The 23,629-nt window shown below is 48.7% G+C and overlaps 1 protein-coding gene across 3 annotated transcripts in view; it reads left to right on the top strand.

Annotated features, from left to right (window-relative positions):
* The window catches only part of TSEN15 (tRNA splicing endonuclease subunit 15), a 40,308-nt gene extending 23,744 nt beyond the window's left edge, over positions 1 to 16,564 (top strand). Inside the window, exons 4-5 of one of the 3 annotated variants that reach the window (XM_036015914.1) lie at positions 13,654 to 13,766; positions 15,170 to 15,255. In XM_036015914.1, coding sequence (XP_035871807.1) covers positions 13,654 to 13,738 — 85 coding nt within the window. In that variant the 3' untranslated portion in view covers positions 13,739 to 13,766; positions 15,170 to 15,255. Of the gene's footprint in view, positions 1 to 8,578; positions 8,776 to 13,653; positions 13,767 to 15,169 lie in introns of those variants that run through there. The other 2 variants (XM_036015912.1, XM_036015913.1) reach the window with 2 other exon arrangements.
* The last annotated feature ends 7,065 nt before the right edge of the window (positions 16,565 to 23,629 follow it).

Below are 23,629 nucleotides of genomic sequence, written 5' to 3'. Positions count from 1 at the left end.
AAGTGATCTGGGGAAGGGGAGGCAGCCGACGGTGGGAGCGTTATGATGCCATTTTCCGCAGCGAGTGATCAAAACCCCATGGGGGAGCACGAGATCACAGTGTCAAACCCGTGCCTCGGAATGATGCCACCCAAGGCAGAGCCATCGGTAGAGGGCCATCCCCACGACCCTCCTCGCTGTGAAATGTGAGGTCTACAGATGTGAGGGAAGCAGTGGCAGGGCCTGTCACACACCCTTTAGCACAGTTCCGATAGTCGCAGGGACAGCCTTGTTCGTGAGAAGCCCAGGGTGGAAGACCTCTCGCTGACCATGAGCTTCATGTCCAGGGACAGGCCTGCCTACCCTCGAAACATTCCCACTGTGCCGCCTGCCATGGTGTCGGAAACTTGTGCCATAAGTCGCCAGTCCCCAGAGGCTACCAATAAAGTGTCAGCACCATGCCCTGGAGAAGTCACGGATGAGCTACGACTTTTCCTTTCCTAGCTGAGAGACTTGTCTCAAGAGAATGGGGTTTGGAACAAAGATGTTTTCCTGGAAGAACTATCAGGAAAGCTCTGCACTGGGGTGAGGGGAAAGCAGGGATAACGAGGGGTGTAGACCCTACGTAACCTGGCGGGCTGGCTGCCAGGTTGGAGGTGGGCGTGAGGGCGGTGGCCTCTGAGGACTGTGGCAGGGACACAAACGGGCATTTTTCTATTTTCCAGTTTTATCCAGAGCAAGGCCTGGGAAGGAAGAAGGAAAACAGCGGAGGCTGGGAGCTCCTGGAAGACGGGGGCCAGTCTTCTCGTCTCTGTAGCCCCGGAGCTCAGCCCGGTGACCTGCGACTGACTCACCTGCCCGAACAGGACTGCCATGAATTCAGTGCTCTGCTCTCCTCTGTGCCTGCCAGATCCTTCTGTTGGCAACCCTACGCCCATGCCCAGGAGCTCTCCTATCTCCACTTCTGTGCACGAGCAATGCCACCACCAACTGAATGGCAGTGAGGCTTTGGGCAAATGACTCAACCCCCAGTTTACTCACTCCGGGATGAAAAGCAGAGAAAGCCCCTGACTTCCTGAGCTTGTAGTGAGGACCTGGTGGGGTTATTATGAACTGAGTTGTGTCTCCCCCAAATTCGTATGTTGAAGCTTTCACCCCACAATGTGACTGGATTTGGAGTTCGGATCTAGAAGGAGGTAAACGAGGCTGGGGCCTTAATCTGGTAGGACTGGGGTCCTTATAAGAAGAGGAAGAGACGCCAGAGATCCCTCTCCTCGTGTGCACAGAGGACAGGCCAGGTGAGCACGTCGTGGGAAGGTAAGCCGTCTACAAGTCAGGAAAAGAGTCCTCACCCAAACCCAAATTTTCTGGCGTCTTGATCTGACACTTCTAGCCTCTGGACCTGTGGGGAAGTGAATTTCTGTTGTGGGTTTCACTATGGAAGCCCTAGCGGACCAATACAGAGCTAACTCATCCAGGGAGGGTTTTGCTACAGCACCAGGACACAAGGCAAAGTCATTAATGGTAGCTACTGCCGTGGTTAGTGTTTCTAGTTAAAACGCCCGCCTTTCTAGGAGAGAAGGAGAATTGTGGAGATCCTGATACCAAACAGCCTGCAAGTCCACTTTCAGCTTCTCGTGAGAAAATGCGGACATCGGAAAGAAAGCACACTGACACTTTCCAACCCTATGTCTGCGTATAAGGCATGATGATCGGTATTAAATAACATGACTGCATCTTTCCTGTGAGGAACCTAATGTGCTTTGGCCAACCACTTACCCATCAGACAACTGCGTGCATCCTGAAGATGAGCCCCGGGAGCGTCTCGGGTGGCCAGGTGCCCGAGGCTGGGACTGTGTGCGGGGACAATCATAACATGCAATCATTGTAGATGCTCCACCCCCTCCATAGTTTGGGCCGTGCTGTCTGAACGCAGGCCAGGTTGGTGGCTTTCAGGAATTGCAGGGTTGAGCTTATGGTACAAGTTGGCCTTGACTGACGGCTGTTCCATTTCTTTAGAAGTACAGCTGACTCATGAGCTCATCAGGCGGAGGGACCTCCTATGACTCTGTGCTGGTTTCATAACATTGTGCACACATTGCTCAGGACGCCTCCATCAGACCCCTCCGAGGGCAGACCTCCGGCAGACTGATGGGGAAGGGGGTGGAAGAGGCCAGTTCCTTTTGCCCTCATTTGCAATCCACATGAATGGATTAGAGTTGCTACTAAAATCTTTGGAAAACCAGAACCACCTGGTGTAGAAAGAGAAAAAAACTGTGCTGACTTCTGGTCGATGGAAAAGGGATTACATTGGCTTAATTAAAACCAATTGATGAGGTTCTTTAGTCTGTGTTTTCCTCAAGTTTTTCTTCAAATTAGTGTTGTTTGGCTGTTCCCAGAGGCTACATAAGGTGCAGGTGAAATACCTGTTGTCCTTTCCTGTTACTTCCCCACCGATCCTGGCCTCACGGGGCAGGGTGGCGTAGCCTAGGGGGTCCCTTGCCTGTTATTCATCTGTCACCGGTGAGTGAAGGTTCAAATATGAATCATTAAAACCACTTCTTCCTGGTCCCCCAGTTGCTAAGTATTTGTTCTCAGATTCAACATTAAGCCAATGTATTCATTAAATCCAAATGTTCGCTCAACGCTCACCATGTGCTTGGTTCCCTTGAAGGCACTGGGGGTGCTAAAGCAAATGGTCCCACCCTCAAAGAGCTGCAACTTCATGGGAGGGCAGAGAAACAGTTCCTGACACATGGCCATAGAGGACAGAGCACGGAGAAAGGCTTTGAAGAGAGTACCAAGGGGTATGGAGGTGACCTTCCAGGAAGGAAGGAAAAGAGGAGCAATAGGAGGAGGGGAAATGTAGTGGGTAAAAAAGAAGCAGCTAGCAAGAGTCAGTCTTTCTGACGCACCCGCCTGCTGAAAGCAGCTGGTGGTGCTGATGCGGACTGTAGGCAGCTGTAGCTGGGGCACCGCAAGGCAGCCGCAGAGGGTGAAATTCTGAATGCAAGAGCCATTCTCATCTTGAGCTGCACGATGCTATCATTTGGGGAAGGAAGGAGGGAAGGAAGGGAGGAAGGGAGGAAGTGAAGAAGGGAGGAAGAAGGGAGGAAGGGAGGAGAGGAGCTACCTTATGTGCTTGCAAAAGTATCACATATGCATCCACCTGCCTCTACTCCATCATCCCCTCCTCTCTTCCCAGGAGGACTGAGAGGCTGGTGCAGCGGAGTTCATCTCTAGCTTTCACAAGGTGCAACTAATAAACACCGGGTTCACTACCTCCCATGATGCTTGGAGGATTGAGGAATAGACTGATCTTGCACCAAACCCTTGAGGAGTGCCTGGACTTTGGAAAACCAATGACAATACGATGCCTTTTATAAAATAGACTGGTAGTAAGATGGATGGAATGGCATATATATTATTAATTTGTTTGAACGTTATAGTTCATTAGCATGTAGCTTTGAATTTGTTATGTCAGTGGCCAAAACCTGTTATAAACAAGTTGGATGCTCTTCCGATTGTGTTGTTCTAAGAAACGGGGTTTCTGGAAAGGTGTCGTGGCGTAGACCTTCACCAATATGGCACTGCTCACAAGGACCGAGAGGGGAGAGGCCAGAGGAAGATCTACTAGCTAGTGAGTTATAGCTCAGTGTAAGGATTGCTGCAAGCTTCTCACACGCACCGGGGCCCTTTGGGAAGCTTGTGTGATGGCCATGTGGGGAGAAGCTGGGGCAGTAGGAGCACCTGAGCCCCCCCAGGCTGTAGTCCCTGATGTTCTCCTTCCCTCCCCTTAGCTTGTGGGGCTTAACCCATGGCTTTGGGTTTGATTTCCGGTGCACAGTTATTTTGTACACACCCGGAGACCCAGGTCTTGTGACAAAGAAGTTGACTCAGACTCTCTCAGTCCAGAGATCAGATGACCGAAATCGCGTCTTAGTCTTACTCATTTTTGCAGCACTAGAAACCTTATTTCTTCAACAAATATTCACGAATTTCCCACTCTTTGCCAGGTGCTGTGTTGGGAAGTGGGGGCATGAGAGAGTGAGCAGGAGAGACGGATGCTGGGTTCCTGGAGCTTATCGCTCACACAGAGAGACGGCACTTGAGTCAGGAGTTACAGGAAACTGTGATAACATCACAGTGTGGTATGAATGGTGCGCCGATGGGGTCAGTACCCAGGGGGCCGCAGCTGTCAGGGGGGCGGGTCAGGAAGGCTTCCTGGCATCGGTGACTCACATGAAGTGAGGGCTCGCGGCTCCAATGGGACTTGTGCTCTGTTTGAAGAAAAGATGCTGTCACACACACCAACGCAAGAATCAGTGTGATATAAGGACTCTAGGTGCAGGGTTCGATCATGGATTACGGAAGGTAGAAAGGAGAAGTGAGAGGGCAGCTGTGGGCATGGAAGGTTCCGGAGGAAGGGGCACTGGGCTGTCCCGGAACGGTGGGGGGAACAGTGGAATCGAACAAGTGGGGAAAAGCCAGAGGTGAGAATCGCAGGCACTTGGGAAGTGGGGCCTAGAGGAGCCGGAGAGGCTAAGCTATGGCAGGGCCGGGAAGGTCAGGCAGAAAGAGTGTCCGCATAGTCATGGCGTAGTTACTATTTTTAATAATGTGACAGGAGCCACTATTTGTCGAGTCCCCGCCTGGGGTGGGGGGGGGCTGGGAAAGAAATGAGGAAGGTAGCTGCCAAAACTTCATGCAAACACCCTCATGATACACGTCCAGGTGCACACACGAATGGTAGTTGCTAATGCGGGGCCCTTGTCTATGAAATGCTTTTGAAGGGGGCACCCGGTCTGCCCAGGTTGCTTATTAGTGACAAATCTGGAATCTACGGAGGTATTGAGTGGGGAGGATCCTGGGGGAAAAGGTGTATTATGTTATTTAAACTATCCAAGTGTCGTATGCAGAAACGTCAGGATGGCTCTTTCCTGCGTAGGCAATGAGGCCACATACGTGGCTCACGGACTTTCTGTGCGAATCTGAACAAGAGAACATCGTGATGCGGCACGGACAGCCCCGGGAGGCTGCATCAGTCCTGGACCACTCGCTGCTTCACCTGAGCCGTGTGATCGCTTGTTCCATTGCCGTTAGTAGTAAAGCTTGACAGTGAAGTTATTCGTATGACTCGTTCCTGTGCTTCTGCTTAAACAACCCGACCCTTTGTGTTTTCTCGGGTACTTTGCACATGCTATCTGACATAGACCCTCTAAGGCAGGACGATTAGTTTGTCCAGAATCACACAGCCAGGAAGCAGCAGCCTCCCATTTAATCCCGTATCTGACTGCAGGGCCCATGCGCTTCCCACTGGCCCCATTTTTACACTTGAATGAGACAGGATGCGTCCCAGGGCCCCAGAAGGCCTTGGAGGACCACCAGGAAGCCCCGCAAGCCCTTTGAAAGAGCCACAGCCCCGAAATACAGTTTTAATGAGAAAAGACTTTCGAGGAGAAAACCTGATCCGTTGGAAGGGAGTGTTTGGGTCACATTTTCTGCGGAAATTCGTTTTCACCCGAGGCCAAACACTCACATTCCACTGGGACTCCAGCTCACGCAGAGCTTGCGTGCGATCTCGGGACTGATACCGCATGCTTTGAGCGCTGAGAGAGCACCCCGACGACTCTGCCCTTGATCGGAATCAAGTGATAGGAGCTGGAATGTCTAATTCCATTTTTAGCCCTACAGCAGGCTGGGCCGCGTGGGAAGTCCCGCTAATCCCTGGTGAGCTGGGTCAGCTGCGTCTCACAAAGGCTTCGGTTGATGAGGACATGTGTGGGCATTCGTTCAAAGGGCTGGGGGCTAGGGGGTTGTTTGTTTGTTTGTTTATTCTAACGTGTGCTTTGTAAAGCATTAGGGAACTTCCTGTCAGGGGTCGCAAGTTTCCCTTTTCCTACACGCTAGTTTAAAGCGTGGGAAGGGGGTAGGCTGTATCAAGGAATCCATCTCCTCTTTTCTGGAGAAGTGGCTTCATTCTAGTGGCCTCAAGTCACGGAGTCCCATTCCTAGGGGACGGCTGCCGAGCACAGCACCTTGGTTCCCGTTCGAAGCGCCACAGGCCACTCCTAGCTGGGCTGTCGCAGGTCGCCCCATGCCTGGACCTGTCTCAGGGCCGCCAGCGTGGAGCCCTCCCCCTTCTGTGGCTGTGCCTGCCTGACCCACTGTGCAGGCAGCGGTCACCCCCCGCCCTGCCAGCTAACGAAGGTGCTTCATCCGTATCCAAATGGTAGCTCTCCAGAAAGGTGCTCACCTCCATAGAAAACTGGGATAAAAGAGCCCTGAGGCTTTATGTCCGCAATCCAAGAAGCCCCACGCGGACTTGGTGTTTGTTTATGGTAACACGGTGAGGAGTGCTTAACATGGCTCTTTATGAGAAAAGCAGAAAGCTTCGCTGAGAATGAACAACTCATCCACGAAGCACTTAACCACTGTGGGTTGCTAGCAAAGAATGACCCGAGGTCATGTCTAGGACTCACTGTCAATGGAGTCCTACCTGCTCCAACCCACCTGGCCAGGGCCAGGACCTTCTTCCCAGACTGCAGGTTGTCACCTCCTGTCATTCCTCACAGCAGTGACCCACCAGGATGATGCTAGGTGCTACGAAGGAAAACGTGTGGGTGTATAAGGCAGAGGGCTATCAGTATGAGACCTAGCTGAGCTGACGGACCTGGGACAAGGGCCTGCCGGGCAGCAGGAAATGCATAGCGGAAGGCCTCAAGGTAGGACAGCACTGAGCAGATTTAAGGACTCAAGAGGCCTGTGTGGCTGGAACACGAGAAAGGGGAGGGGTGGGGTTGCCCGACTCAGGCAAGCAGAGCGAGAGTCTGTTTGGAGAGAGGAGGGAGGTGTGAGGCTGGTGCAGGCAGTACACACAGAAGTGGTACGACCGAGTGGGCTTACCAGAGAGCCGTAGTCATGTGGGTGCACGGTCCGTGTCAGTTGGGATAGGACACATTCATAAAGGTTCCGATGTCCTGGGTTGCGGGGTTTTTTACAGCAGTGCCCAGCATTTAGACACAGATGCATAAATTAATTTTGATGTCATTAGCTGTGGCTTTCCACTTTATACTGCTGTATGTAAGCGTTGTTTGTACTGCGCAACTTATTATTTTTAATAGTTGTGCAGCATTCCACCAGGGTGTGTTTTTTAGTTCTTTATAGTTTTTTACTTAAAAACAGTGTTTCTGGGAATGGCTCTGTTTTCCCATGAGTTATTTCTTGGGTTACGGTCCCCTTTTGGGTCACTTCTCTGCATGTCAGATGACCACTCTGATGGTCACCATCTCCTGTGCGTGCTTCATTTGCCCTGCCTGGGTTGGAGTGAATTCCCATGGTCATCTGGGCACTTCTGATGAAGGGGCCCTGAGCTCGGTGATGTCCTCGTCAAATGACAAAAATTTGGTGTCCTTTATTCAAGGGAAAACAGTCCATGGATTTGGGGGGTACAGTGACTCACATGCAATGAGCCTCTTTTTTAAGGGATTATGAGCAAGAGTGAGTTTTTTTAAAGATTTTAATTTATTTTCAGAGAGGGAAGGGAGGGAGAAAGAGAGATAGGGAGAAAGAGAGATAGAGAGAAACATCAATGTGCGGTTGCTGGGGGTCATGGCCTGCAACCCAGGCATGTGCCCTGACTGGGAATCGAACCTGGGACACTTTGTTTCGCAGCCCATGTTCAATCCACTGAGCTACGCCAGCCAGGGCAAGAGTGAGTTTTATGGAGCATTGGAAGAGGCCCTCAGAGGCAGGGCCACACCAGCTGGGAGGTCGGCCCCTTCCTGGAGAGGCTGGCAGTTCCCGTTTTCCAAGGTCAACTCCCTGAACTGGAGTTGGATGGAGCGTTGTGACTGGTGTTGGGTTTCTTGACAGTGAGGTATTTCTAGGGCAGGCTGACCTTGGATTAGATCTGTGGGCCTGGCACTGGGGTATCCTGCATTTTGCAGGTCCTTTATCATCCTCTTGCATAATTTAATAAAAATTACCTTTATCATCCTCAAGCCTGATTTAAGCTCTGTCACCATAGTCTTGTGCATACTGTTCCCTCCTCCTAGGATTCCTTCTTCCCTGCCTCCCGTTCTCTGTTTTTTCAAAGCCTTGCTCATCCTCCAAGGCCCAGTTCAGATGCCACCACCCAGCCACCGCCCCCCCCGAGACCTCCTCTGACTACAGCAGCTGGTGACCTGGTGCTTCTGTGAAAACGCCACTCACTCAGGGGCTTACTGTCTCCTGCCTGTTCTTTCATAGCTCTCTCCTTTCCGCTCCTTGGGGGTAAATTACATAGTTTGCATGTATAATGCACACTTTTTTGCCCCAATTTTTGAAGGAAAAATAAGAATGTGCATTAAACATGGGTGTAATAATCCCTTGTATAAGGTGCATCCACGTTTTTGTGTGCATTATACACGGCAAAACAAAGTATTTGAAGCTAAAAACTGTATTATATCTTAGCATTCCTTGGTGCATCTCCACAGTGACCTTCACACATTACTTAGTAAAAGTTGTTCGCATACATGAAATAATAAATGGACAATTCCAAGGCAGACTATGTCCCAACATTGCATTCCTGCAATCTTTCCTTTATTTGCTCTTGCAGGCCAGGCTAGCTCTGACTGCAGCTGGGACCCCGAAGCTGGGGATGAGACCTTGCATATTTAAAATGATGTCAAGAGAAGAGGGGGGATGATGAATGAGCTCAGGAAGACGTGATGGCTTCTGCAATGACACTAATGAACGGAATACAGAATCTCCAGCCCCAGCTCTGACACTTCGGACTGGAAACTAAGTACAAAAAGGCAAGCAAGAAAAATGAATGTGTGGGCGGAGGATAGGGGAGGGGGCGTGTGCAATAAAAGAAAAGAGAAAAAGCTGCATGTTGCTGATGGGACAGGAATGTAGGGGCTGTATATTATGATTGTCCTGTTTTTCTTTTTCTGGTATTTAAAAACAAATTTTAGTGGGAAAGCAGTCTGCAAAGATTTTTACACTGAGTGGGAGTCCATGGGCGAGACACAGAGCTTGACACTGTGGGTGGTCTCCCAGCAGGCCGTGGACTAAACCAGGGCCCTGGTAGTGAGTGAGCTGTCAGGCTGGTGCGGGCGGCAGGTTGTAGGGCTTCTCCGTAATCGCTTAAGCCAGTCCCCATATTCATAGGTGATCTCTCCACTCTACCCACCCGTGAGCATGAGGTCTTCCACCATCTGCTGATGCTGCTTTTCATCACCTCCCCTCTGCAGCCCTAGGATTTAAGGTGCCATCACCTCCTTTTTCCCCACAGCTTTAGTAAGGTATAACTTCCATACTGTAAAATCCACCTACTGTAAGTGTACAATTCAATGATTTTTAGTAAATGTCTGGAAATGTGTACCATGATCATGATCCAGTTTTAGAACATCTCCGTTACCATAAAACGTTTTGTGTGCCTATTTGCAGTTGATTCTGCTCCCACCTGCAATCCCAGGCAATGACTGCCCTGTTTCTATGCCTGTAGATTTGCCTTTCCCCGACATTTCACAGGAATGGAACCACACAATAGATAGTGTTCTGCATGTGGCTTCTCTCACATAGCATCCTGTTTTGGAGGGTCGTCTGTGTTGTAGCATGTATTGGTGGCTTGCTCCTTTTTATTGCTGAATAGTATTCCATTGCCCAGACAAACCACATTTGGTTACCCCCTCATCAGAGGACATCTGGAGTGTTTCCAGTTTGGAGTATTAAGAATAATTCTGCTGTAAACCTTAATGTGTAAGGTTTACACATTACCTTACACATTAAGGTAAGACTTAATGTGTAAGTCTTCCTGGGACATATGTTTGTATCTCTCTTACTTAGGTACCGAGATGTGGAACTACAGGGTTGTGAATATGTTTCACTTCAGAGGAAGCCATCAGACTGTTTTCCAAGGGGCTCTACAACTTCCCACTGCCACAGGTAGGAGGATTTTCATGTTTCCACATCCATTCCAACTCTCAGCTCTCGCTGTTGTCTGCCTGTGATCACAGCCATTCTATGGAGTAGCACTTAAGTTTGGTTTTAAATTGCATCTCCCTGGTGCCGCAGTTTTCAACCAAGGTGCCGCAAGAATTTTTCAAACATGCAATACCTGCCCATGAAATCAGGGGCGCTCACCTCTTTAACTTTAGATTGTCAAATAAAAAGAATGACAGCAGTCAACACAATAAGAGCCAGCTGGGGTGACTGCCCTGTCTTCAACCAGAAATATTGGGTTGGCCAAAAAGTCCATGTTTTTTTTTAATCTGTAAAAAGAGACACAGTTTTCATTTTCACCAATAACTTTATTAATTTGGATATTTTGAGTATGTCGGCTGTCTCCTGCATAATATAACATTGGTTGTTTTCAGTTATTGGCTCGATCTGATCATTGTCATGATTTGATCACTATCAACTTCAACTGGTCTACCCACCAGTGTCTGGCATTGACCCAGCATCATGTGATCTTGCTAAATTTGTTTAGTAGTTCTAATAGATCTTTTTATGTGTGGATTTCTTAGATTTTTCTGCATACAACATCATGTTGTCTGTGAGTAAAGGTGGTCTTATTTCTTCCAGTTGGACGGGATATGGGCTGCCTTTATTTTTTAACTTGACTTCTTAAACTGACTGGAAGTTTGGTACAATGTAGAATAAAAGAAGTAAGTGTGGTTATCCTTGCCTTATTTCCAATCTTCAATCATTAGACATGATGTTAGCTGTATGTTGTTTGTAGATTATCTTTACCAGGTTAAAGAAGTTTCCTTATATTACTAGTTTGTTGCTGTTTTTATCACAAATAATTACTGAATTTTGTGAAATTTTTTTTCTCTGTCTACTGAGGTGATCATGTCGATTTTGCCCTTTATTCTATTAACACGGTGTGTTGCACTAATTGATTTCTAAATGCTAAAAATTCCATTTGGTGATGGCATATAATTTTTTTAATATGTTGCTGGATCAGTTTGTTAACATTTGAAGGAGTTCTGCATCGATTTTCATTAGAGATGTTGCTCTGTGGTTTTCTTTTTTTAAGTAGTCTTCAACTTTTGTATCAGGGTAATTAATACTGGACTCATGGAGTGTGTTTGAAAGTGTTTCCTTATGCTCTGTTCTTGGTCTTTGTAAAGAATTAGAATTATTTTTAACACATTTGATAGAAATCACCAGTAAATCCACTTGGGCCTGACTTTATATTTTTGGGAAGATTTTAAATTACTAATTGAAAAATGTTTTTTACTTATTATAGGTATGTTCAGATTTTCGATGCTTCTTAAGTCAGTTTCAGTAATTTGTGTTTTTCTAGAAATGTTTCCCTTTTACATAAATTGTCTGATTTGATACAAAGTGGTTAATAATATTCACTTGTAAACTTTTAATTTTTGTAAGGATGGTAAGGATTCTTCTCTTTTTTTCTGATTCTCTTAATTTGTGTCTTCTTTTTTAGTTTCTTGGTCAGTCTTACTAAACATTGATCAATTTTGCTGATCTTTTCAAGGAACTGACTTTGATTTCATTGATTTTTCTATATTGTTTTCTATTGCATTGTGTTCTACTTGAATCTTTATTATTTTCTTTCTTTTGCTTGCTTTGGATTTAGTCAGCTCTTCTATTTCTAGTTTCTTGTGGTGGATATTTAAGTTACTGATTTGACACATTTCTTCTTTTCTAATATAGGTATTATGGCTATATATTTCCCTTTAATCACTGCTTTGGCTGCATCTGATAAATTTGGATATGTTAAAATTTCATTTTTGCTCACCTCTAAATATTTTAAAATTTTCCTTCTGGTGTTTTTATGTGACAGATGAGTTATTTAGAAGTGTTGTTTTTTAAATTTCTAAGTATTTGGTAATTCCCAAAATTTCCTTCTGTTGTTGATTCCTAATCTGACTTGCAGTTAGAGAACATACTTTGCATGATTTTTAACCTCTTACATTTATTGAAACTTGTTTTATGACCTAACATATGGTCTATTCTGGAGAGTGTTCCATGTGTATTTGAAGAAAATGTCTATCCCTCTGTCACTGGGAATGTATTATTATCATCAGCGAGATCAAGTGTTGTTGAAGCTTCTGTATGCTTGGTGTCTGCATGTCCTATCAGTCACTGAGACTGGAGCGTTAGAATCTTCAACTGTCGTTTTTGAGCACTGTCATCTCTCGCTTAGGTTATTGAAACAGCTTTGCACTCTCTGTGCCCCTTCCTTGCTTTATTATTCTCCATAGAACTTATCTTATCTGACCCAGTATGTATTTTACTTACACGCTAGACCAGATGGGTTCCATTATGGCAGGGGTTCTTGCTGTTCTTCATCACTGCTCCATCCCTAGCACCATAGCAATGCCTGGCACATGTTTGTCACTCACGGATATTTGTTGGATGAATATATCCACCACCAAACAAATGGCACCTCCTGTTCTCCTAGGTAAGGGCAAAACTCCTCATCCTTACTCTATGGAGGCAAAGCAGGTCAATATTGGTGGAGTACTCAGATAGAGTCAAGGCAAAGGGTGGAGGATATAAGAGGTAACTATGCTTCTGGCCAAAGGTAAAAGTTCTATCTTTCCCTTCATGTTTTCCCATTGGGTTTATCTCTCTTGCATTGTCTTGTCACTGAAGTGGTAGATACCTGGGGACCAGGACTGGATGTAGGTCTTGAGGAGCTGGGCCACTGGGCTTCATATGGATCCCAGCTACTTGGCTGACTGCTTCGGGCAAAGGAATCCCTGTGGCTCTGTGCAGGCCATTGGGGTTAATTCCCAAGTAGAGAGAGCAGGAGGGGCTAACATTCCAGAGAGATAAACAGAGCAGTTTCCCCTGCATATGTACTTTTCCCTCCTGAACCTGAGAGGGGCAGCCACGGGTGGCTGGGCCAAGATCGGATGTTCAGGATCCCGGCCAAACATCCTTTCAGCTTAGCATGGTTGGCATTAGATACAGCTTTGCAATTTTATGCTTATCGTGCTTTGGAGGGCTCTGTTATACAACAACATCAGAGGAAAAACACAGCATGTAATTTTACTGAGTGCTTGGCACATGATATCGAGATACGCTACAAGTATCTGGCATGTTAGATAACTTCATCATCTATATGCTTAATCAGTGCAAAATAAAACATTGACTGATAGTTTTCTTTCACTCATTGAAGCTAGGTCTAAGTTTTATGAATTGTTCTTACAGGGTCTGTATCACCACCTGGAGCTCAGAGGAGAGGTCTGGGCGGGTGTATACATAAATATATGATAATCAGAGCTATAGGGATAGATCATGTGCCCTGGAGACTAAGAGGAGGAGAGTGCCTAGGTCAAAGCTTTGAGGAATTTAACTTGTAGCAGCTGAGGGGGGTAACAAGCCTGAAAAGGCAGAGGAGGAGCAGGAGGAGGCAGAGGTAGCAGGAAAACTGGGAGGGTGTGCAATGTGGGAAGGTACGTGTCAGCTTTCTGAAAGCTTGCAGTTCTCACCACATACCCTGCTCTGGGGGAGTCTAACTCCTAGTAAAGTCCCTGTCATTTAATTATAAATTCTCGTTAAGTGGATGATACTGAAGTTGTGCGTGAGACTAGATAAATAGCTCTCAGTCAGAGGTACCTAGAACACTGGACAGATGGAGATTTTTGTGTTAAGATGCTGTGTTTTTCTGAAAATTACTTTACTCTGATTCTTGTGTTTCCCTCTAAGTGTGGCATACCTTTTCCTGATGACCTTGTGGTCCACCCATGACTTTTGGTGTTCCAATGGTAATTTGAATATTCCATATCAGTGAAACGTGACAGTCAGCATTATTCAAACAAGTTAGGTTGTCAGTATGGCCTTCCTGGAAATAAGATGATTTCTTTTTGTGTTTAATGTTTGCGGCAGTAAATTCCCAATGCATTTTTACTTTATTGCTTTAGACTCAAAAATAGATTTATTTGTAAGTGTATGTATGCTAGTTGATTCACTCATTCATTCATCCATCATATGGACAGAGTGGGCAAAAGTAGGTTTACAGTTGTTTGTACAGAAGAAATAACAAATAAATAATAACACAAGAATAAACTCGTGTACTCACCACTGTAAACCTGCCTTTTCCCACCCCTGTATGTGAAGTGTGTGCTGTATGCCAGATGCCAGAAGTGTTAAGACACATCAGACACGGTTCTCAAGCTGTGCTGTGTGTCAAAACCACCTGGAAAACTTGGTATAAATGCATGTGAGCCAGCCCCACCCCTCGTATTCAGTGGGCCCAGGGTGGTGTCCAGGAACATGTTCAATCAGTTGCGTCTGACTTTGATTCACAGCAAAGTTTTAGAATTCCTGGGCTAGGTAAAAACATTTCCTGAGAAGCTTCAGGGTAATCGATGGTGAGATGTGTCAGGCAGACATATGCTCAGGGTAGAATGTACATCAAGTTTTATTATATTCACATCTTACTATCACACTAGACTGCACACTCAACAATGTTATTGCCATTTTTAACTCTAATGGAATTTTTGTTAGGGCTTCAAAGGCCCAGCAAGATGATTTACTTTCATTAGTAGTGCAGGAATTTTTATAATGTCCTTACAAATGATCCTAAAAGTAAGAGAATGCCATAAACATACAAAAATCATCATATCCATGTGTATGAGTTCCTTGAGCAGGAATGAGAAAAGCATCTGGTGATTCCTGCTTTTATACGCCCTGGGGAGCCTGCTGCTGGTCAGTACAGGTCTGGTTGTCTCAGAAATGAAAGTGTCCTTTCCTTATTTCTCCATTTGTCTATGAGACTCTTTTGCACCCCATTGACACAAGGGGTTCAGAGAGCATTGGAGGAGAATTCGTAGCAGTTTCTACCAAAACCCCAGCAATGATGCGCAGTGTAAACTGTGAGTTTTGACTTGAAGAAAACAAGCCTTCTTCTGAAGAATAGTTGGTGCTTTCTTCTTAAAAGGAGGCACTCACCCTGGCTGGCATAGCTCAGTGGATTGAGCACGGGCTGGGAACCAAAGTGTCCCAGGTTCGATTCCCAGCCAGGGTACATGCCTGGGTTGCAGGCCAGAACCCCCAGCAACCGCACATTGATGTCTCTCTCTCTCTCTCTCTCTCTTACTCCCTTCCCTCTCTAAAAATAAATAAATAAAATCTTAAAAAAAAAAAGGAGGCACTCACTCACCATGCCATTCACAAGGACACTTAGGCAGTGAGGGATGAATCGGCTCCACTTTTACTGTAGGGACACGTGTGTGACATGGTCCTTGCCACACCCAGGGCATAACATCCTCAGGACTGCTGACTCCAAAATGCAGAGGGAACGAACCCGGATAGAAGGAGGCCAGAGGCACAGCCACAGCGGAGCACAGCCTGCAGCAGAGACGGAGCCAGGACACGGGACCACCTTCCAGGCCCCTCGCTGCGCAGACTGGCAGGGGCTGTCATCTATATTTAAGAGACAGTCCTCCTGGTTTTTTAACACGCTTTACTGTGTGAAAGTCAGATAGCAAATTTCACAGTGTTCAAAGTCCTAGTCCTTATCAGTTAGGAAGAAAGAGGTTTTCCTTCCCTTTGAAGATGGCGGAGCCTCTCCAAAACGTCCCCTCCCTTCCGTGGAAGCCAGCCTCCTTCTCTCACTCCACATCCTACGTACTGCGTGATGCCCTCACTGGTAGCTCTTAATGCTATTGCCCATTCCACACACAATTCTATGGGTATGGAAACAATTTAAGAATTTGCAACCTGACTTTATTTTTAATATTGGCTTTGTTTTCACCCAAAATGTTCCTCCAAGCCTTAAAACCCCTCAGCCATGTTAGGTAGCTCTCCCTCCTCCCTAGTCCATTGAATGAACGAGCTGCCATCCAAGGCACAGTACTTCTGTCCCGGGCATGGGGCATGGCTTTTACATACATTATGGCATCTTCCCAGGAGATAGGTATTACCCATCATCCCATTCTGCAGGCGAAAAACCTGGTGCACCAAAAGGTGAAGTCACCTGACCAAGCTCCTACAGTAAAACCAGGGCTCTCTGCCCTCACCATTGTACATACTGCCTGTACTTCCGTCCAGCCGATTTTTGTTCATGGAAGACAGCATTTAAAAGAGTAGCTGACCCCTCCAGGGGGCCAGTAAATGAACTCCAGTTCATCAGCATTTCGCGTCTGCACTGATTTTTCTTTCCAGCACTTGTGGGATTTGGGAGCATCTCACCCTGAGGTTCTCTCTCCGAGGTACTTCTTCCCTTCCCTAAATCTCAGCAGCTCTCCAGCGTGGTGAGCTCCTGGTGCTGTTGCCACAGTCTTCCAGCAAAGAGAAGCTTCTTGGCTCCAGCACGGTCTTAACGCTCGGGAGAGCTGTGCCCGATGGGGCCGATCTGTCACCGAGGCTATATTTAGCACCATCTGCCAGGAATATTTCAAACCGCCTATTTTCGTACATGCCGTTTTGTGCAAATGCAACTGCTCCACCACTGGTTCGTGGGAAACCAAGGGCAGTAAGTGGATTTTCTGGTTTTTATTGTTAAGCTGCGAGCTGGCCCTCCAGCCAAGCTTCAAATGAGATGGTGGAGAGGAAAGAGGCAGGGTTTTCCCAGGGCGTCGGTCCCAGGGACCCATGCTTTTAGTGGCTCAAACGTATCCCAGGAGTGGCAGCTGCAGAGGAGGTGGAGGAGGTTCTGGAGTGGGGAAGTGGGGGAGGAATATAAAAGGCTTAAGGCTCTCTCACACAGTGCTCCTGAGGCAACGTGACGCCTTGCCCCGTTCTCAGCTGCCCCATCCGGCTCCGTGGTGGACTCTTCAGCCTCCACCAGCCCCCTGTGCATCCTTCTCGCTACATGTCCAAAAGAGACTGGGCCCCTTACAACTATGCTGCTCCGCCCCACCCCCCCACCCCAGAGTGGGCCCAGCCACAGCCCACTGAGGTAGTGGCCTTCCTGGGTTGGCCCTTCACCCTCGAGTAAGAACTGTTTGGCGGAGTGTTTGAGCAGCCTTATGGGAGGTCGCCCCAGCTGCAGAGGGAGGTTGGACCAGGGGCGTACAGAGCCTGGCTTTCCAGAGGACCAGGGCTGTGGGAGAGGGATTGCCAGCAGGGACGGGCCGAGGGCCGGGGCTGAGAAGGCTGACCATGGAGGGAAGCTCACTCATCCAGCTGTCTGGGGCGAGTCATCAATTTTGTTCACAGTTAGGTACACATTTTATTTTATTTTCTCATCTATAAAACTGGCAAAGTTTAAAAACCCATTCTCACAAGGGTATAGGAAAACGAGCCCTCTGATACGCTGCTGGCGGGAGTAAAAATTGGTACAGTTTTCAGTCTGAAAATGATAACTCACGAGCCTTTTGACCTGAAAGTTCCACTTCTAGGAATTCGTTCTACAGGTCTGCTCACACCTATGGCAACCTTTCTTTTTCATCTCTTTCCTTTAGGGAGTCTCCGCCCATTCGGGACGGCTTTGATGAGGGAGAAGCCGTCTTTGGAATTCTCAGCAGCCCGTGAGGGGGGATTAACCGGCCTCTCGTGAGCCACGAATCTCAAGTGTGGCCGAATCTTGGACAAATTCTAAATTGTGATGATAGGAAAATCTTGAAATATGTATGTATTCTTTTTTCTACGCACAGTCCTGGGGGAGGACCAGTTTTCGTCTCATCACCCGAGGCTGAAGGCTGGAAGAGAGGGCTTCTTGCTTGCGAGACTTTAGTAAGGAGGGGACGAGTTCTTGGGGAGCGGAGGGCGACGGATGGGCGTGAGTGTGCAGAGACTGGAAATCAGATCTGGGAGCGACACCATGTCCCATCTGGTTCAGCTCTGGAACAAGCTATCCTTAAACTGAGTGGCTTAGAACAAGAGCAATTATTTGTATTATCATCTCCCATGGACTTGGTGGGCTGGCGGGCTTGGTGGTTCTCGCTGGGGTCTCTCCTATAGCTGCATTCAGACGATAGTTGGGGCTGGAGTCATTTCAGAGTCTTCCCCCACGTCTGGACGTTGGGTCTGGCCCTCAGCTGGGACCTCAGCTCAGGTGTGTGTCAGGGCAGCCATCTGTGGCCTTTCTGTGTGGCCTGGGTGTCTCCCCATAACGGGGCTATGTTCCCAGAGGGACAGACCCAACAGAATGAGGTAAGATAAACACTCTATCACCTTGTATGGCCTAGTCCTGGGAGTCACACAGTGTGGTCCCATCTGAGTTGCAGGCCGGCTGAGATTCAGGAAGAGAGACCACAGACATACTCCCCAGGGAGAGTGGTATCAACAGTGGTTTGCAGGAGGAGCCTGTGAACTGGGGTGTATACTGTGGTGGTCATCTTTGAAAATTACCATCTTCCGTACCAACCACGACCAACTAGAGGAAGAACTTGGATTTAGAAGAAATCGGGCAAATTGGTATTTGAGCGCCAGCAGGTATGGCAATGGGAAACCGAGACCCAAGTTTCCTTCACGCATCAAGCAAACGTGGATCGGGTACTCGGGTGCCAGACACGGAGGCTGCAGCTGTGAGCCAGGGACGAGGTCCTCGCTTTCGTGACTACTTCTGATTTCATGAGAACTTTGTGAAGTAGATAATGTGATTAATGTTATCCTTGTTATGATTGCATCTTTAAAACGACACGTCTGTAGCTCAGTGAGTTGGAGGGACTTATCTCAAAGCCCAGTGAGCGGCGTCAGAGCCAGGGCTTGCGTGCCGCTCTGTCTGACCTCCAGTCCCGAGCTTTCCCCGTTGCATCCGCAGGGTGTTGAGAAGCGCATGGTGCATACCTGGTATTCAGGAACTTCAGAATGAGCCGAGGACAGTGAACTGTTTCCACTGTGCTAGTCTGCCTCTACCCACAGCCCAGTCTCTCCTCTGGACCCCATACAGACCCTATTGCTCCACTATAGGCAGCAAGGCCCTGGAGAATGGAAAGGAAGGGTCCTCACCTAGGAATCCCCTTCATGCCGACACACAGTAGGTGCCCACATACGTATTAATCTGCACTGACTGTGAGGTGGCCATGATCTGGGCTGAGAACTATCTTCACAGCTCATTTAGAATTAGAGAAGAGACCCGGGCGAAGGGAGTGTGTTTCTGGCCATGCCCGCCACCGGCCCGCCCTGGTAAGGGGACAGGGAGCTCTGGCAGCCTCCTTCTGAGGCCGGACTCCACACCCTGCTGCATAAGGCAGGCCAAAGCCCATGACTCAGAGAGCAGCAAAGCCATGGAGCCGTGTGCCAAGTTCAGAGTCACTGAAGCAAGTGGTGAAGATGACGAAATTCAAAAGACAGAGACCTTTTTAGAAAAAGCCAGGGCATGAAGAAGTGACAGCATTGAAAGCTGGGCTTGGTTGGAAATGACACGTTTTCCCCGCTCCCCTTGCAGGAGGGCCCTGGTGAGTGGCTTTAAAATGCCCTGTTAAGTCGCCGAAGGAGCAGCCTGCCGGGTCAGCTCAGGCTGGGAAGTTGCTGGGGGGATCGTTGGCGGCACCCTGGAAGCTCCCGTGTTCTTTCTGGTGGGGGGGCAGGTCCTTGGGGTCGGACAAAATGCACCGGGCTCTCCACCTTCATTTGTGCTTACTCCCCCCTTCTCACCGTCCTTGCTCTTCCAGAACAACCGGGCCCTGACCCCTCATTCCACGGGAAACTGTCTTCCCTCCCAGACCGTTTTCAGCTCCCCATCGGGCCCTTTTCCAGCCGTGGGAAGGGCCAGCCCATCACTGGTCCATGGTGGACCCTGAGCCCCAGGCAGGCTGGTGTTCTCCCTTCACCCACTTGCCTGGGGGAGAAGGGACAGGCCTCACCGGGCCTCCGAAGGTGTTCCCAAGCGCTTGCTAAGTTGCAAGATTTTTATGAATGACTGAGCCTCTTTCCATACATCCCTGAGAGGGGGTCGGTGTGGGTGAGGGCATGCCTGGTATTGGAGCAGGTGCCCAATGGGCGTCGGCTGGAATCCTCCCAGCCACTGGGCAGGCTCAGTCCTGTCCGCACTGTGCAGACGGGGGACCCACATTCGCCTGAGCCAGCCAGGACTTGGAGTCGGGGCATCAACTGTAGTGCAGGCCCCTGGTCCCCGCGCCCAAGTCCTTTCACTCCAGCTGTGTTAGGGACTTCAGCCCCTCCCCCCCCCCCACCCCACAGAGGGAACATGCTGTCCCCTTGTTCCCCCCACGGCTGATTCATGAAGAAACTAATGAATTCGTGATTTGTAAAGAGTTTTGTTCTCCAGCTCTTCTCAGATACGCTTCAGCTCAAACACACAGTGTCTTCAGCTCAAAACACAGCATTCATTCGCGTCAGATTTTCCAGGACACTTCCAATTTCATGCCGCACTCGGGTGTTTCATAAATTCATTTCGTTACATGTATGACTAAGTAGGAGTTCATTTTACACCATGTTAAGGCATTTGTTGTACACAAATTCAGAAGCCAGATCTTCTTTGGTCAGAGGCAATGTTCTGGTGTTCGAATCAGAAAATGCATCCCCTCCCTGAGGTGCCCGCCCTCTCTGACGTAACAGGGTCGTGGGAATCACCGTGCCTTAGTTCTTTTATCGGCATTGGTTTTGGGGGAGAGTGTTCTCTGTCCAGCCGCTGGAAGAACCATGGCACAACCCTCATTGCAGGGCACAGCCCCAAGTATCCCAGCACCTTCACCCAGCGGATTCTGGAGCCCGGGGCCTCAGCACCCCCTCCCATACTGAGAGTCAGTCTGGTAGCGAGGAAACAGCAGAGCCTGCCCGGAGGACCCCCTCTCCAAACCCGGTTCCAGGGAAATGTGGGGGATGAGGCTGGGTGCTCGGTTGTGGCACCAAAGAGAGGGGCAGCCCTGCCCTCCCCTCCCTCCCTCCAGGAGGGGCCCCTGCTGGAGCCCTCTCTTTCCAAACCACTGAGTCATTTCCTCCAGGGACTTTCTCATTCTACCTTCCTGTTTGCTTTCACTCTGGAGCTCCCTTCTGACTTATGCTTCCTTCCCCATCCCCACTGAGCTGCAATTAATGGCACCTTCCAGCCTCTCCCATTGCACCCTTCCTTCCCACTCTCTTCTCTTGGCTGCGGTCTCCGCATTTTGTACACGTCTGTGCGAAGCCCCAGAGTTCCCGACGCTGTGCGGGGGATACTGCTCCTTTCCTGCAAGGCATTGCTTGAAGGATAAACTGGGAAGATGAGTGTCTACAAACAGGCACCGGGAAGAACCATCCTCCTCCCCTCCCCAGGAGCTTGCCCCGGATCGGCCTGACAGCAAGCTGAGCATTGGGAATAGTAACCTTTGCCTAGTGTACTCTGTGCCGCTCGCTCCAGAGCAGCTGCCGCATCCTCCGGAAGACAGCTGTGGTCTCCTCGAAGCCCCGGTTTGGAGAGCTGCGTGCATATCTGAGGCCTGCTGACTCGGGGCAGTTTGCTGTGTGGTCAGTAGCAACAGGCAGGACTCTGTGGGGCAGAAGAGTCCAGAAGACACTGAGGCTTCCTGGTTCGTGGATGGGGTGAAGGAAAGAAAGTACAGAAAGAGAACAAAAATGGCCCTAGTTCTTCTTGCAGACGTACTTTGTTGGGGAGGCAGTTCTCTGTCCCTGGCACCCGGAGGACTGTGGGTAGTTCTCACTGCAGGCCCAGCCCCAGGATGTGTCAGCCCCGTCTCCAGATGCTTGATCAAAGGAAATGTCGTGGGCTGTACTGAGGGCAGTGGCCTTGGTGCCATGGGGGTATCTGGAAAAGGTTCATAGAAGCAAGTCAAATTGAAGTTCAAAAACTGTGTGTGACAAAAGAGAGGGCCCATAAATTCATCTGTTGTCTCAAAACCTTGCATCGTCTTTTCACTTAATTGCACCATCTGTCATTATAAAGAGGCTTCGGAGATATTTGTGGGGTGATGGTCTTTGGCCACCACCCAAATCCCATCATGTTGGCAGCCCCCTGCCCCAGTAATGTGAGGCCCACATGATCACGTGACTGCTGATGTAGCTTCGCAGAACTCTGAAACCAATGCCCTGCCACTCGGAAAACCTGCTTAGAGCTGCTAATCATCACCAGTTGGGGGACTTCGCCAGAAGGCGAGAACTGCACGGTTTTGGTCCTGGCTCCTTCCCTCCAATTCGGAGGAACCCTGCCCTGGGCCTCCACAAGGCTCACGGGCCCCGCTGCTCCCCTCTTGGTTGCCCCCCTGTGGACTTCTTCCTCCTTCTCTCCTCTCTTAGATTTTCAGCCTCTCCATTCCCACTGGACTCTGCCATCTTGAGAGGATCACTTTCTGATGCTAAGTTATCATGAAACTTCTCACGGAGGGATTTGCCTTCTCTCAGAGAGCTTTCCTCAGCAGGAGACCCAAACACTTCTGCTTGCACTCGGCTTATAAGAAGTAGCTCTGAACATGCGTGTTTCGTCATTGGACCAAGCCGTGGAGTCTGAAGGTTTGCTGGCTTCCCTTATGTCTGCAGTTAGGGTTCATTACTAAGTTTTCTTCTGGCTGACAAACAATTCGGGATGTCCCCCAATTACATGGGAGGCCCACAGTGGGGGACCAAGTAGGGGAATATTAGATCGAAGGCCCCTGCTCTGTCACTTACTAATGGGGTGGTCTCAAGTGTGTTCCTTTACCTCCCCAAACCGGCATTTACAGCCACAAAACAGTGATAATCATCACTCCAGTGGTCATGGGAGAACCGGGTCGGGTGAGGTAGAATAGATAACAATCGGTTTGGAAGTCAGAAAGACTGGAGTTTAAAATCTGGGTTACTGATGGTGTGAAACTGGGCCATCACTGGCCTTGGAGACTCAGTCTTCGCCTGTAAAACAAGGAAAGCAGTGGGATTTCCCTCCTGGGTTATTTTAAAGATTAAATGCTGAAAAGCACCACGTGCTGGCAGGGAGCACGCACTCTCAGTACGCTGTGTGTTGTTTCTCCTGTCAGCCCTCCCAGCTGCCACGGTGGGTCAGGTCCCACCCCGTGAGGCACACGGGAGGCGCCCGTGACTAGGAGGAGCCATCACTCCCATGGGTATGGACTTTCTTGTATCGTGTGTCTTCTTCAATAAATGACTATCTATTTTGTTCATATGACATGGCTGGACACCTTCTGGACAGACCTTGTACTTTGCAAAGTGTTCCCCCAATATTTCCAGTTCTCACCTGGTACCCTACGTCATTATCGCAGCGTTGCTGACTACATTCCCTGTGCTGTCCTTTACATCCCCACGACTGTTGTGCAGCTGCTAATCTGTGCTTCTTAATCCAGAGGGGAGGGAGGGTGGGGGGCTAGGTGAAAGGAGTTCTCCTTTTTAAAAGACTACATTACCTGTGATGGAGAGAAGGGGCTGTAGGGAGCGGGAGCAGGGGCAGAGGTACGAGTCTGGACCCGAGCTCCACCGTTGGACCGTGCAGACCAGAGCTGAGGGCAACGAGGGCAAGGAGAGAAGTTAGAGAAAATAAATAAAACTCGGGGAGTTTTAACTTCACCCATTTAAAAAATGTAAAAAAGCATTTCCCCACCAGCTCTGCCGTTCCTTGAAGAATGTACATGCACTCACTCACTTATTTGATAAATATGTATTGTGTTACCTTTATATGCAGGCTCTCTGCTTGGCGTGGGGGTATAGTAGTAAATAGCAGGCAAAAGTCCCTATTCCTGAGGAGCTTGCAAGTGAGCTAGACAGCAAGCAAGAAAAACAAGAAACATCTAAAATAGCTGAAAGCAGCAAATGCTAAGGAGAGAGTTAACGTTGAAGGGGGGGAATAGGA

The sequence above is a fragment of the Phyllostomus discolor genome, chromosome 14 (genome assembly GCF_004126475.2).
Source record: "Phyllostomus discolor isolate MPI-MPIP mPhyDis1 chromosome 14, mPhyDis1.pri.v3, whole genome shotgun sequence".
Lineage (NCBI taxonomy): Eukaryota > Metazoa > Chordata > Mammalia > Chiroptera > Phyllostomidae > Phyllostomus > Phyllostomus discolor.
Note: the sequence above shows the minus strand (reverse complement) of the source record. Positions and strands in the feature narration are given on the sequence as shown.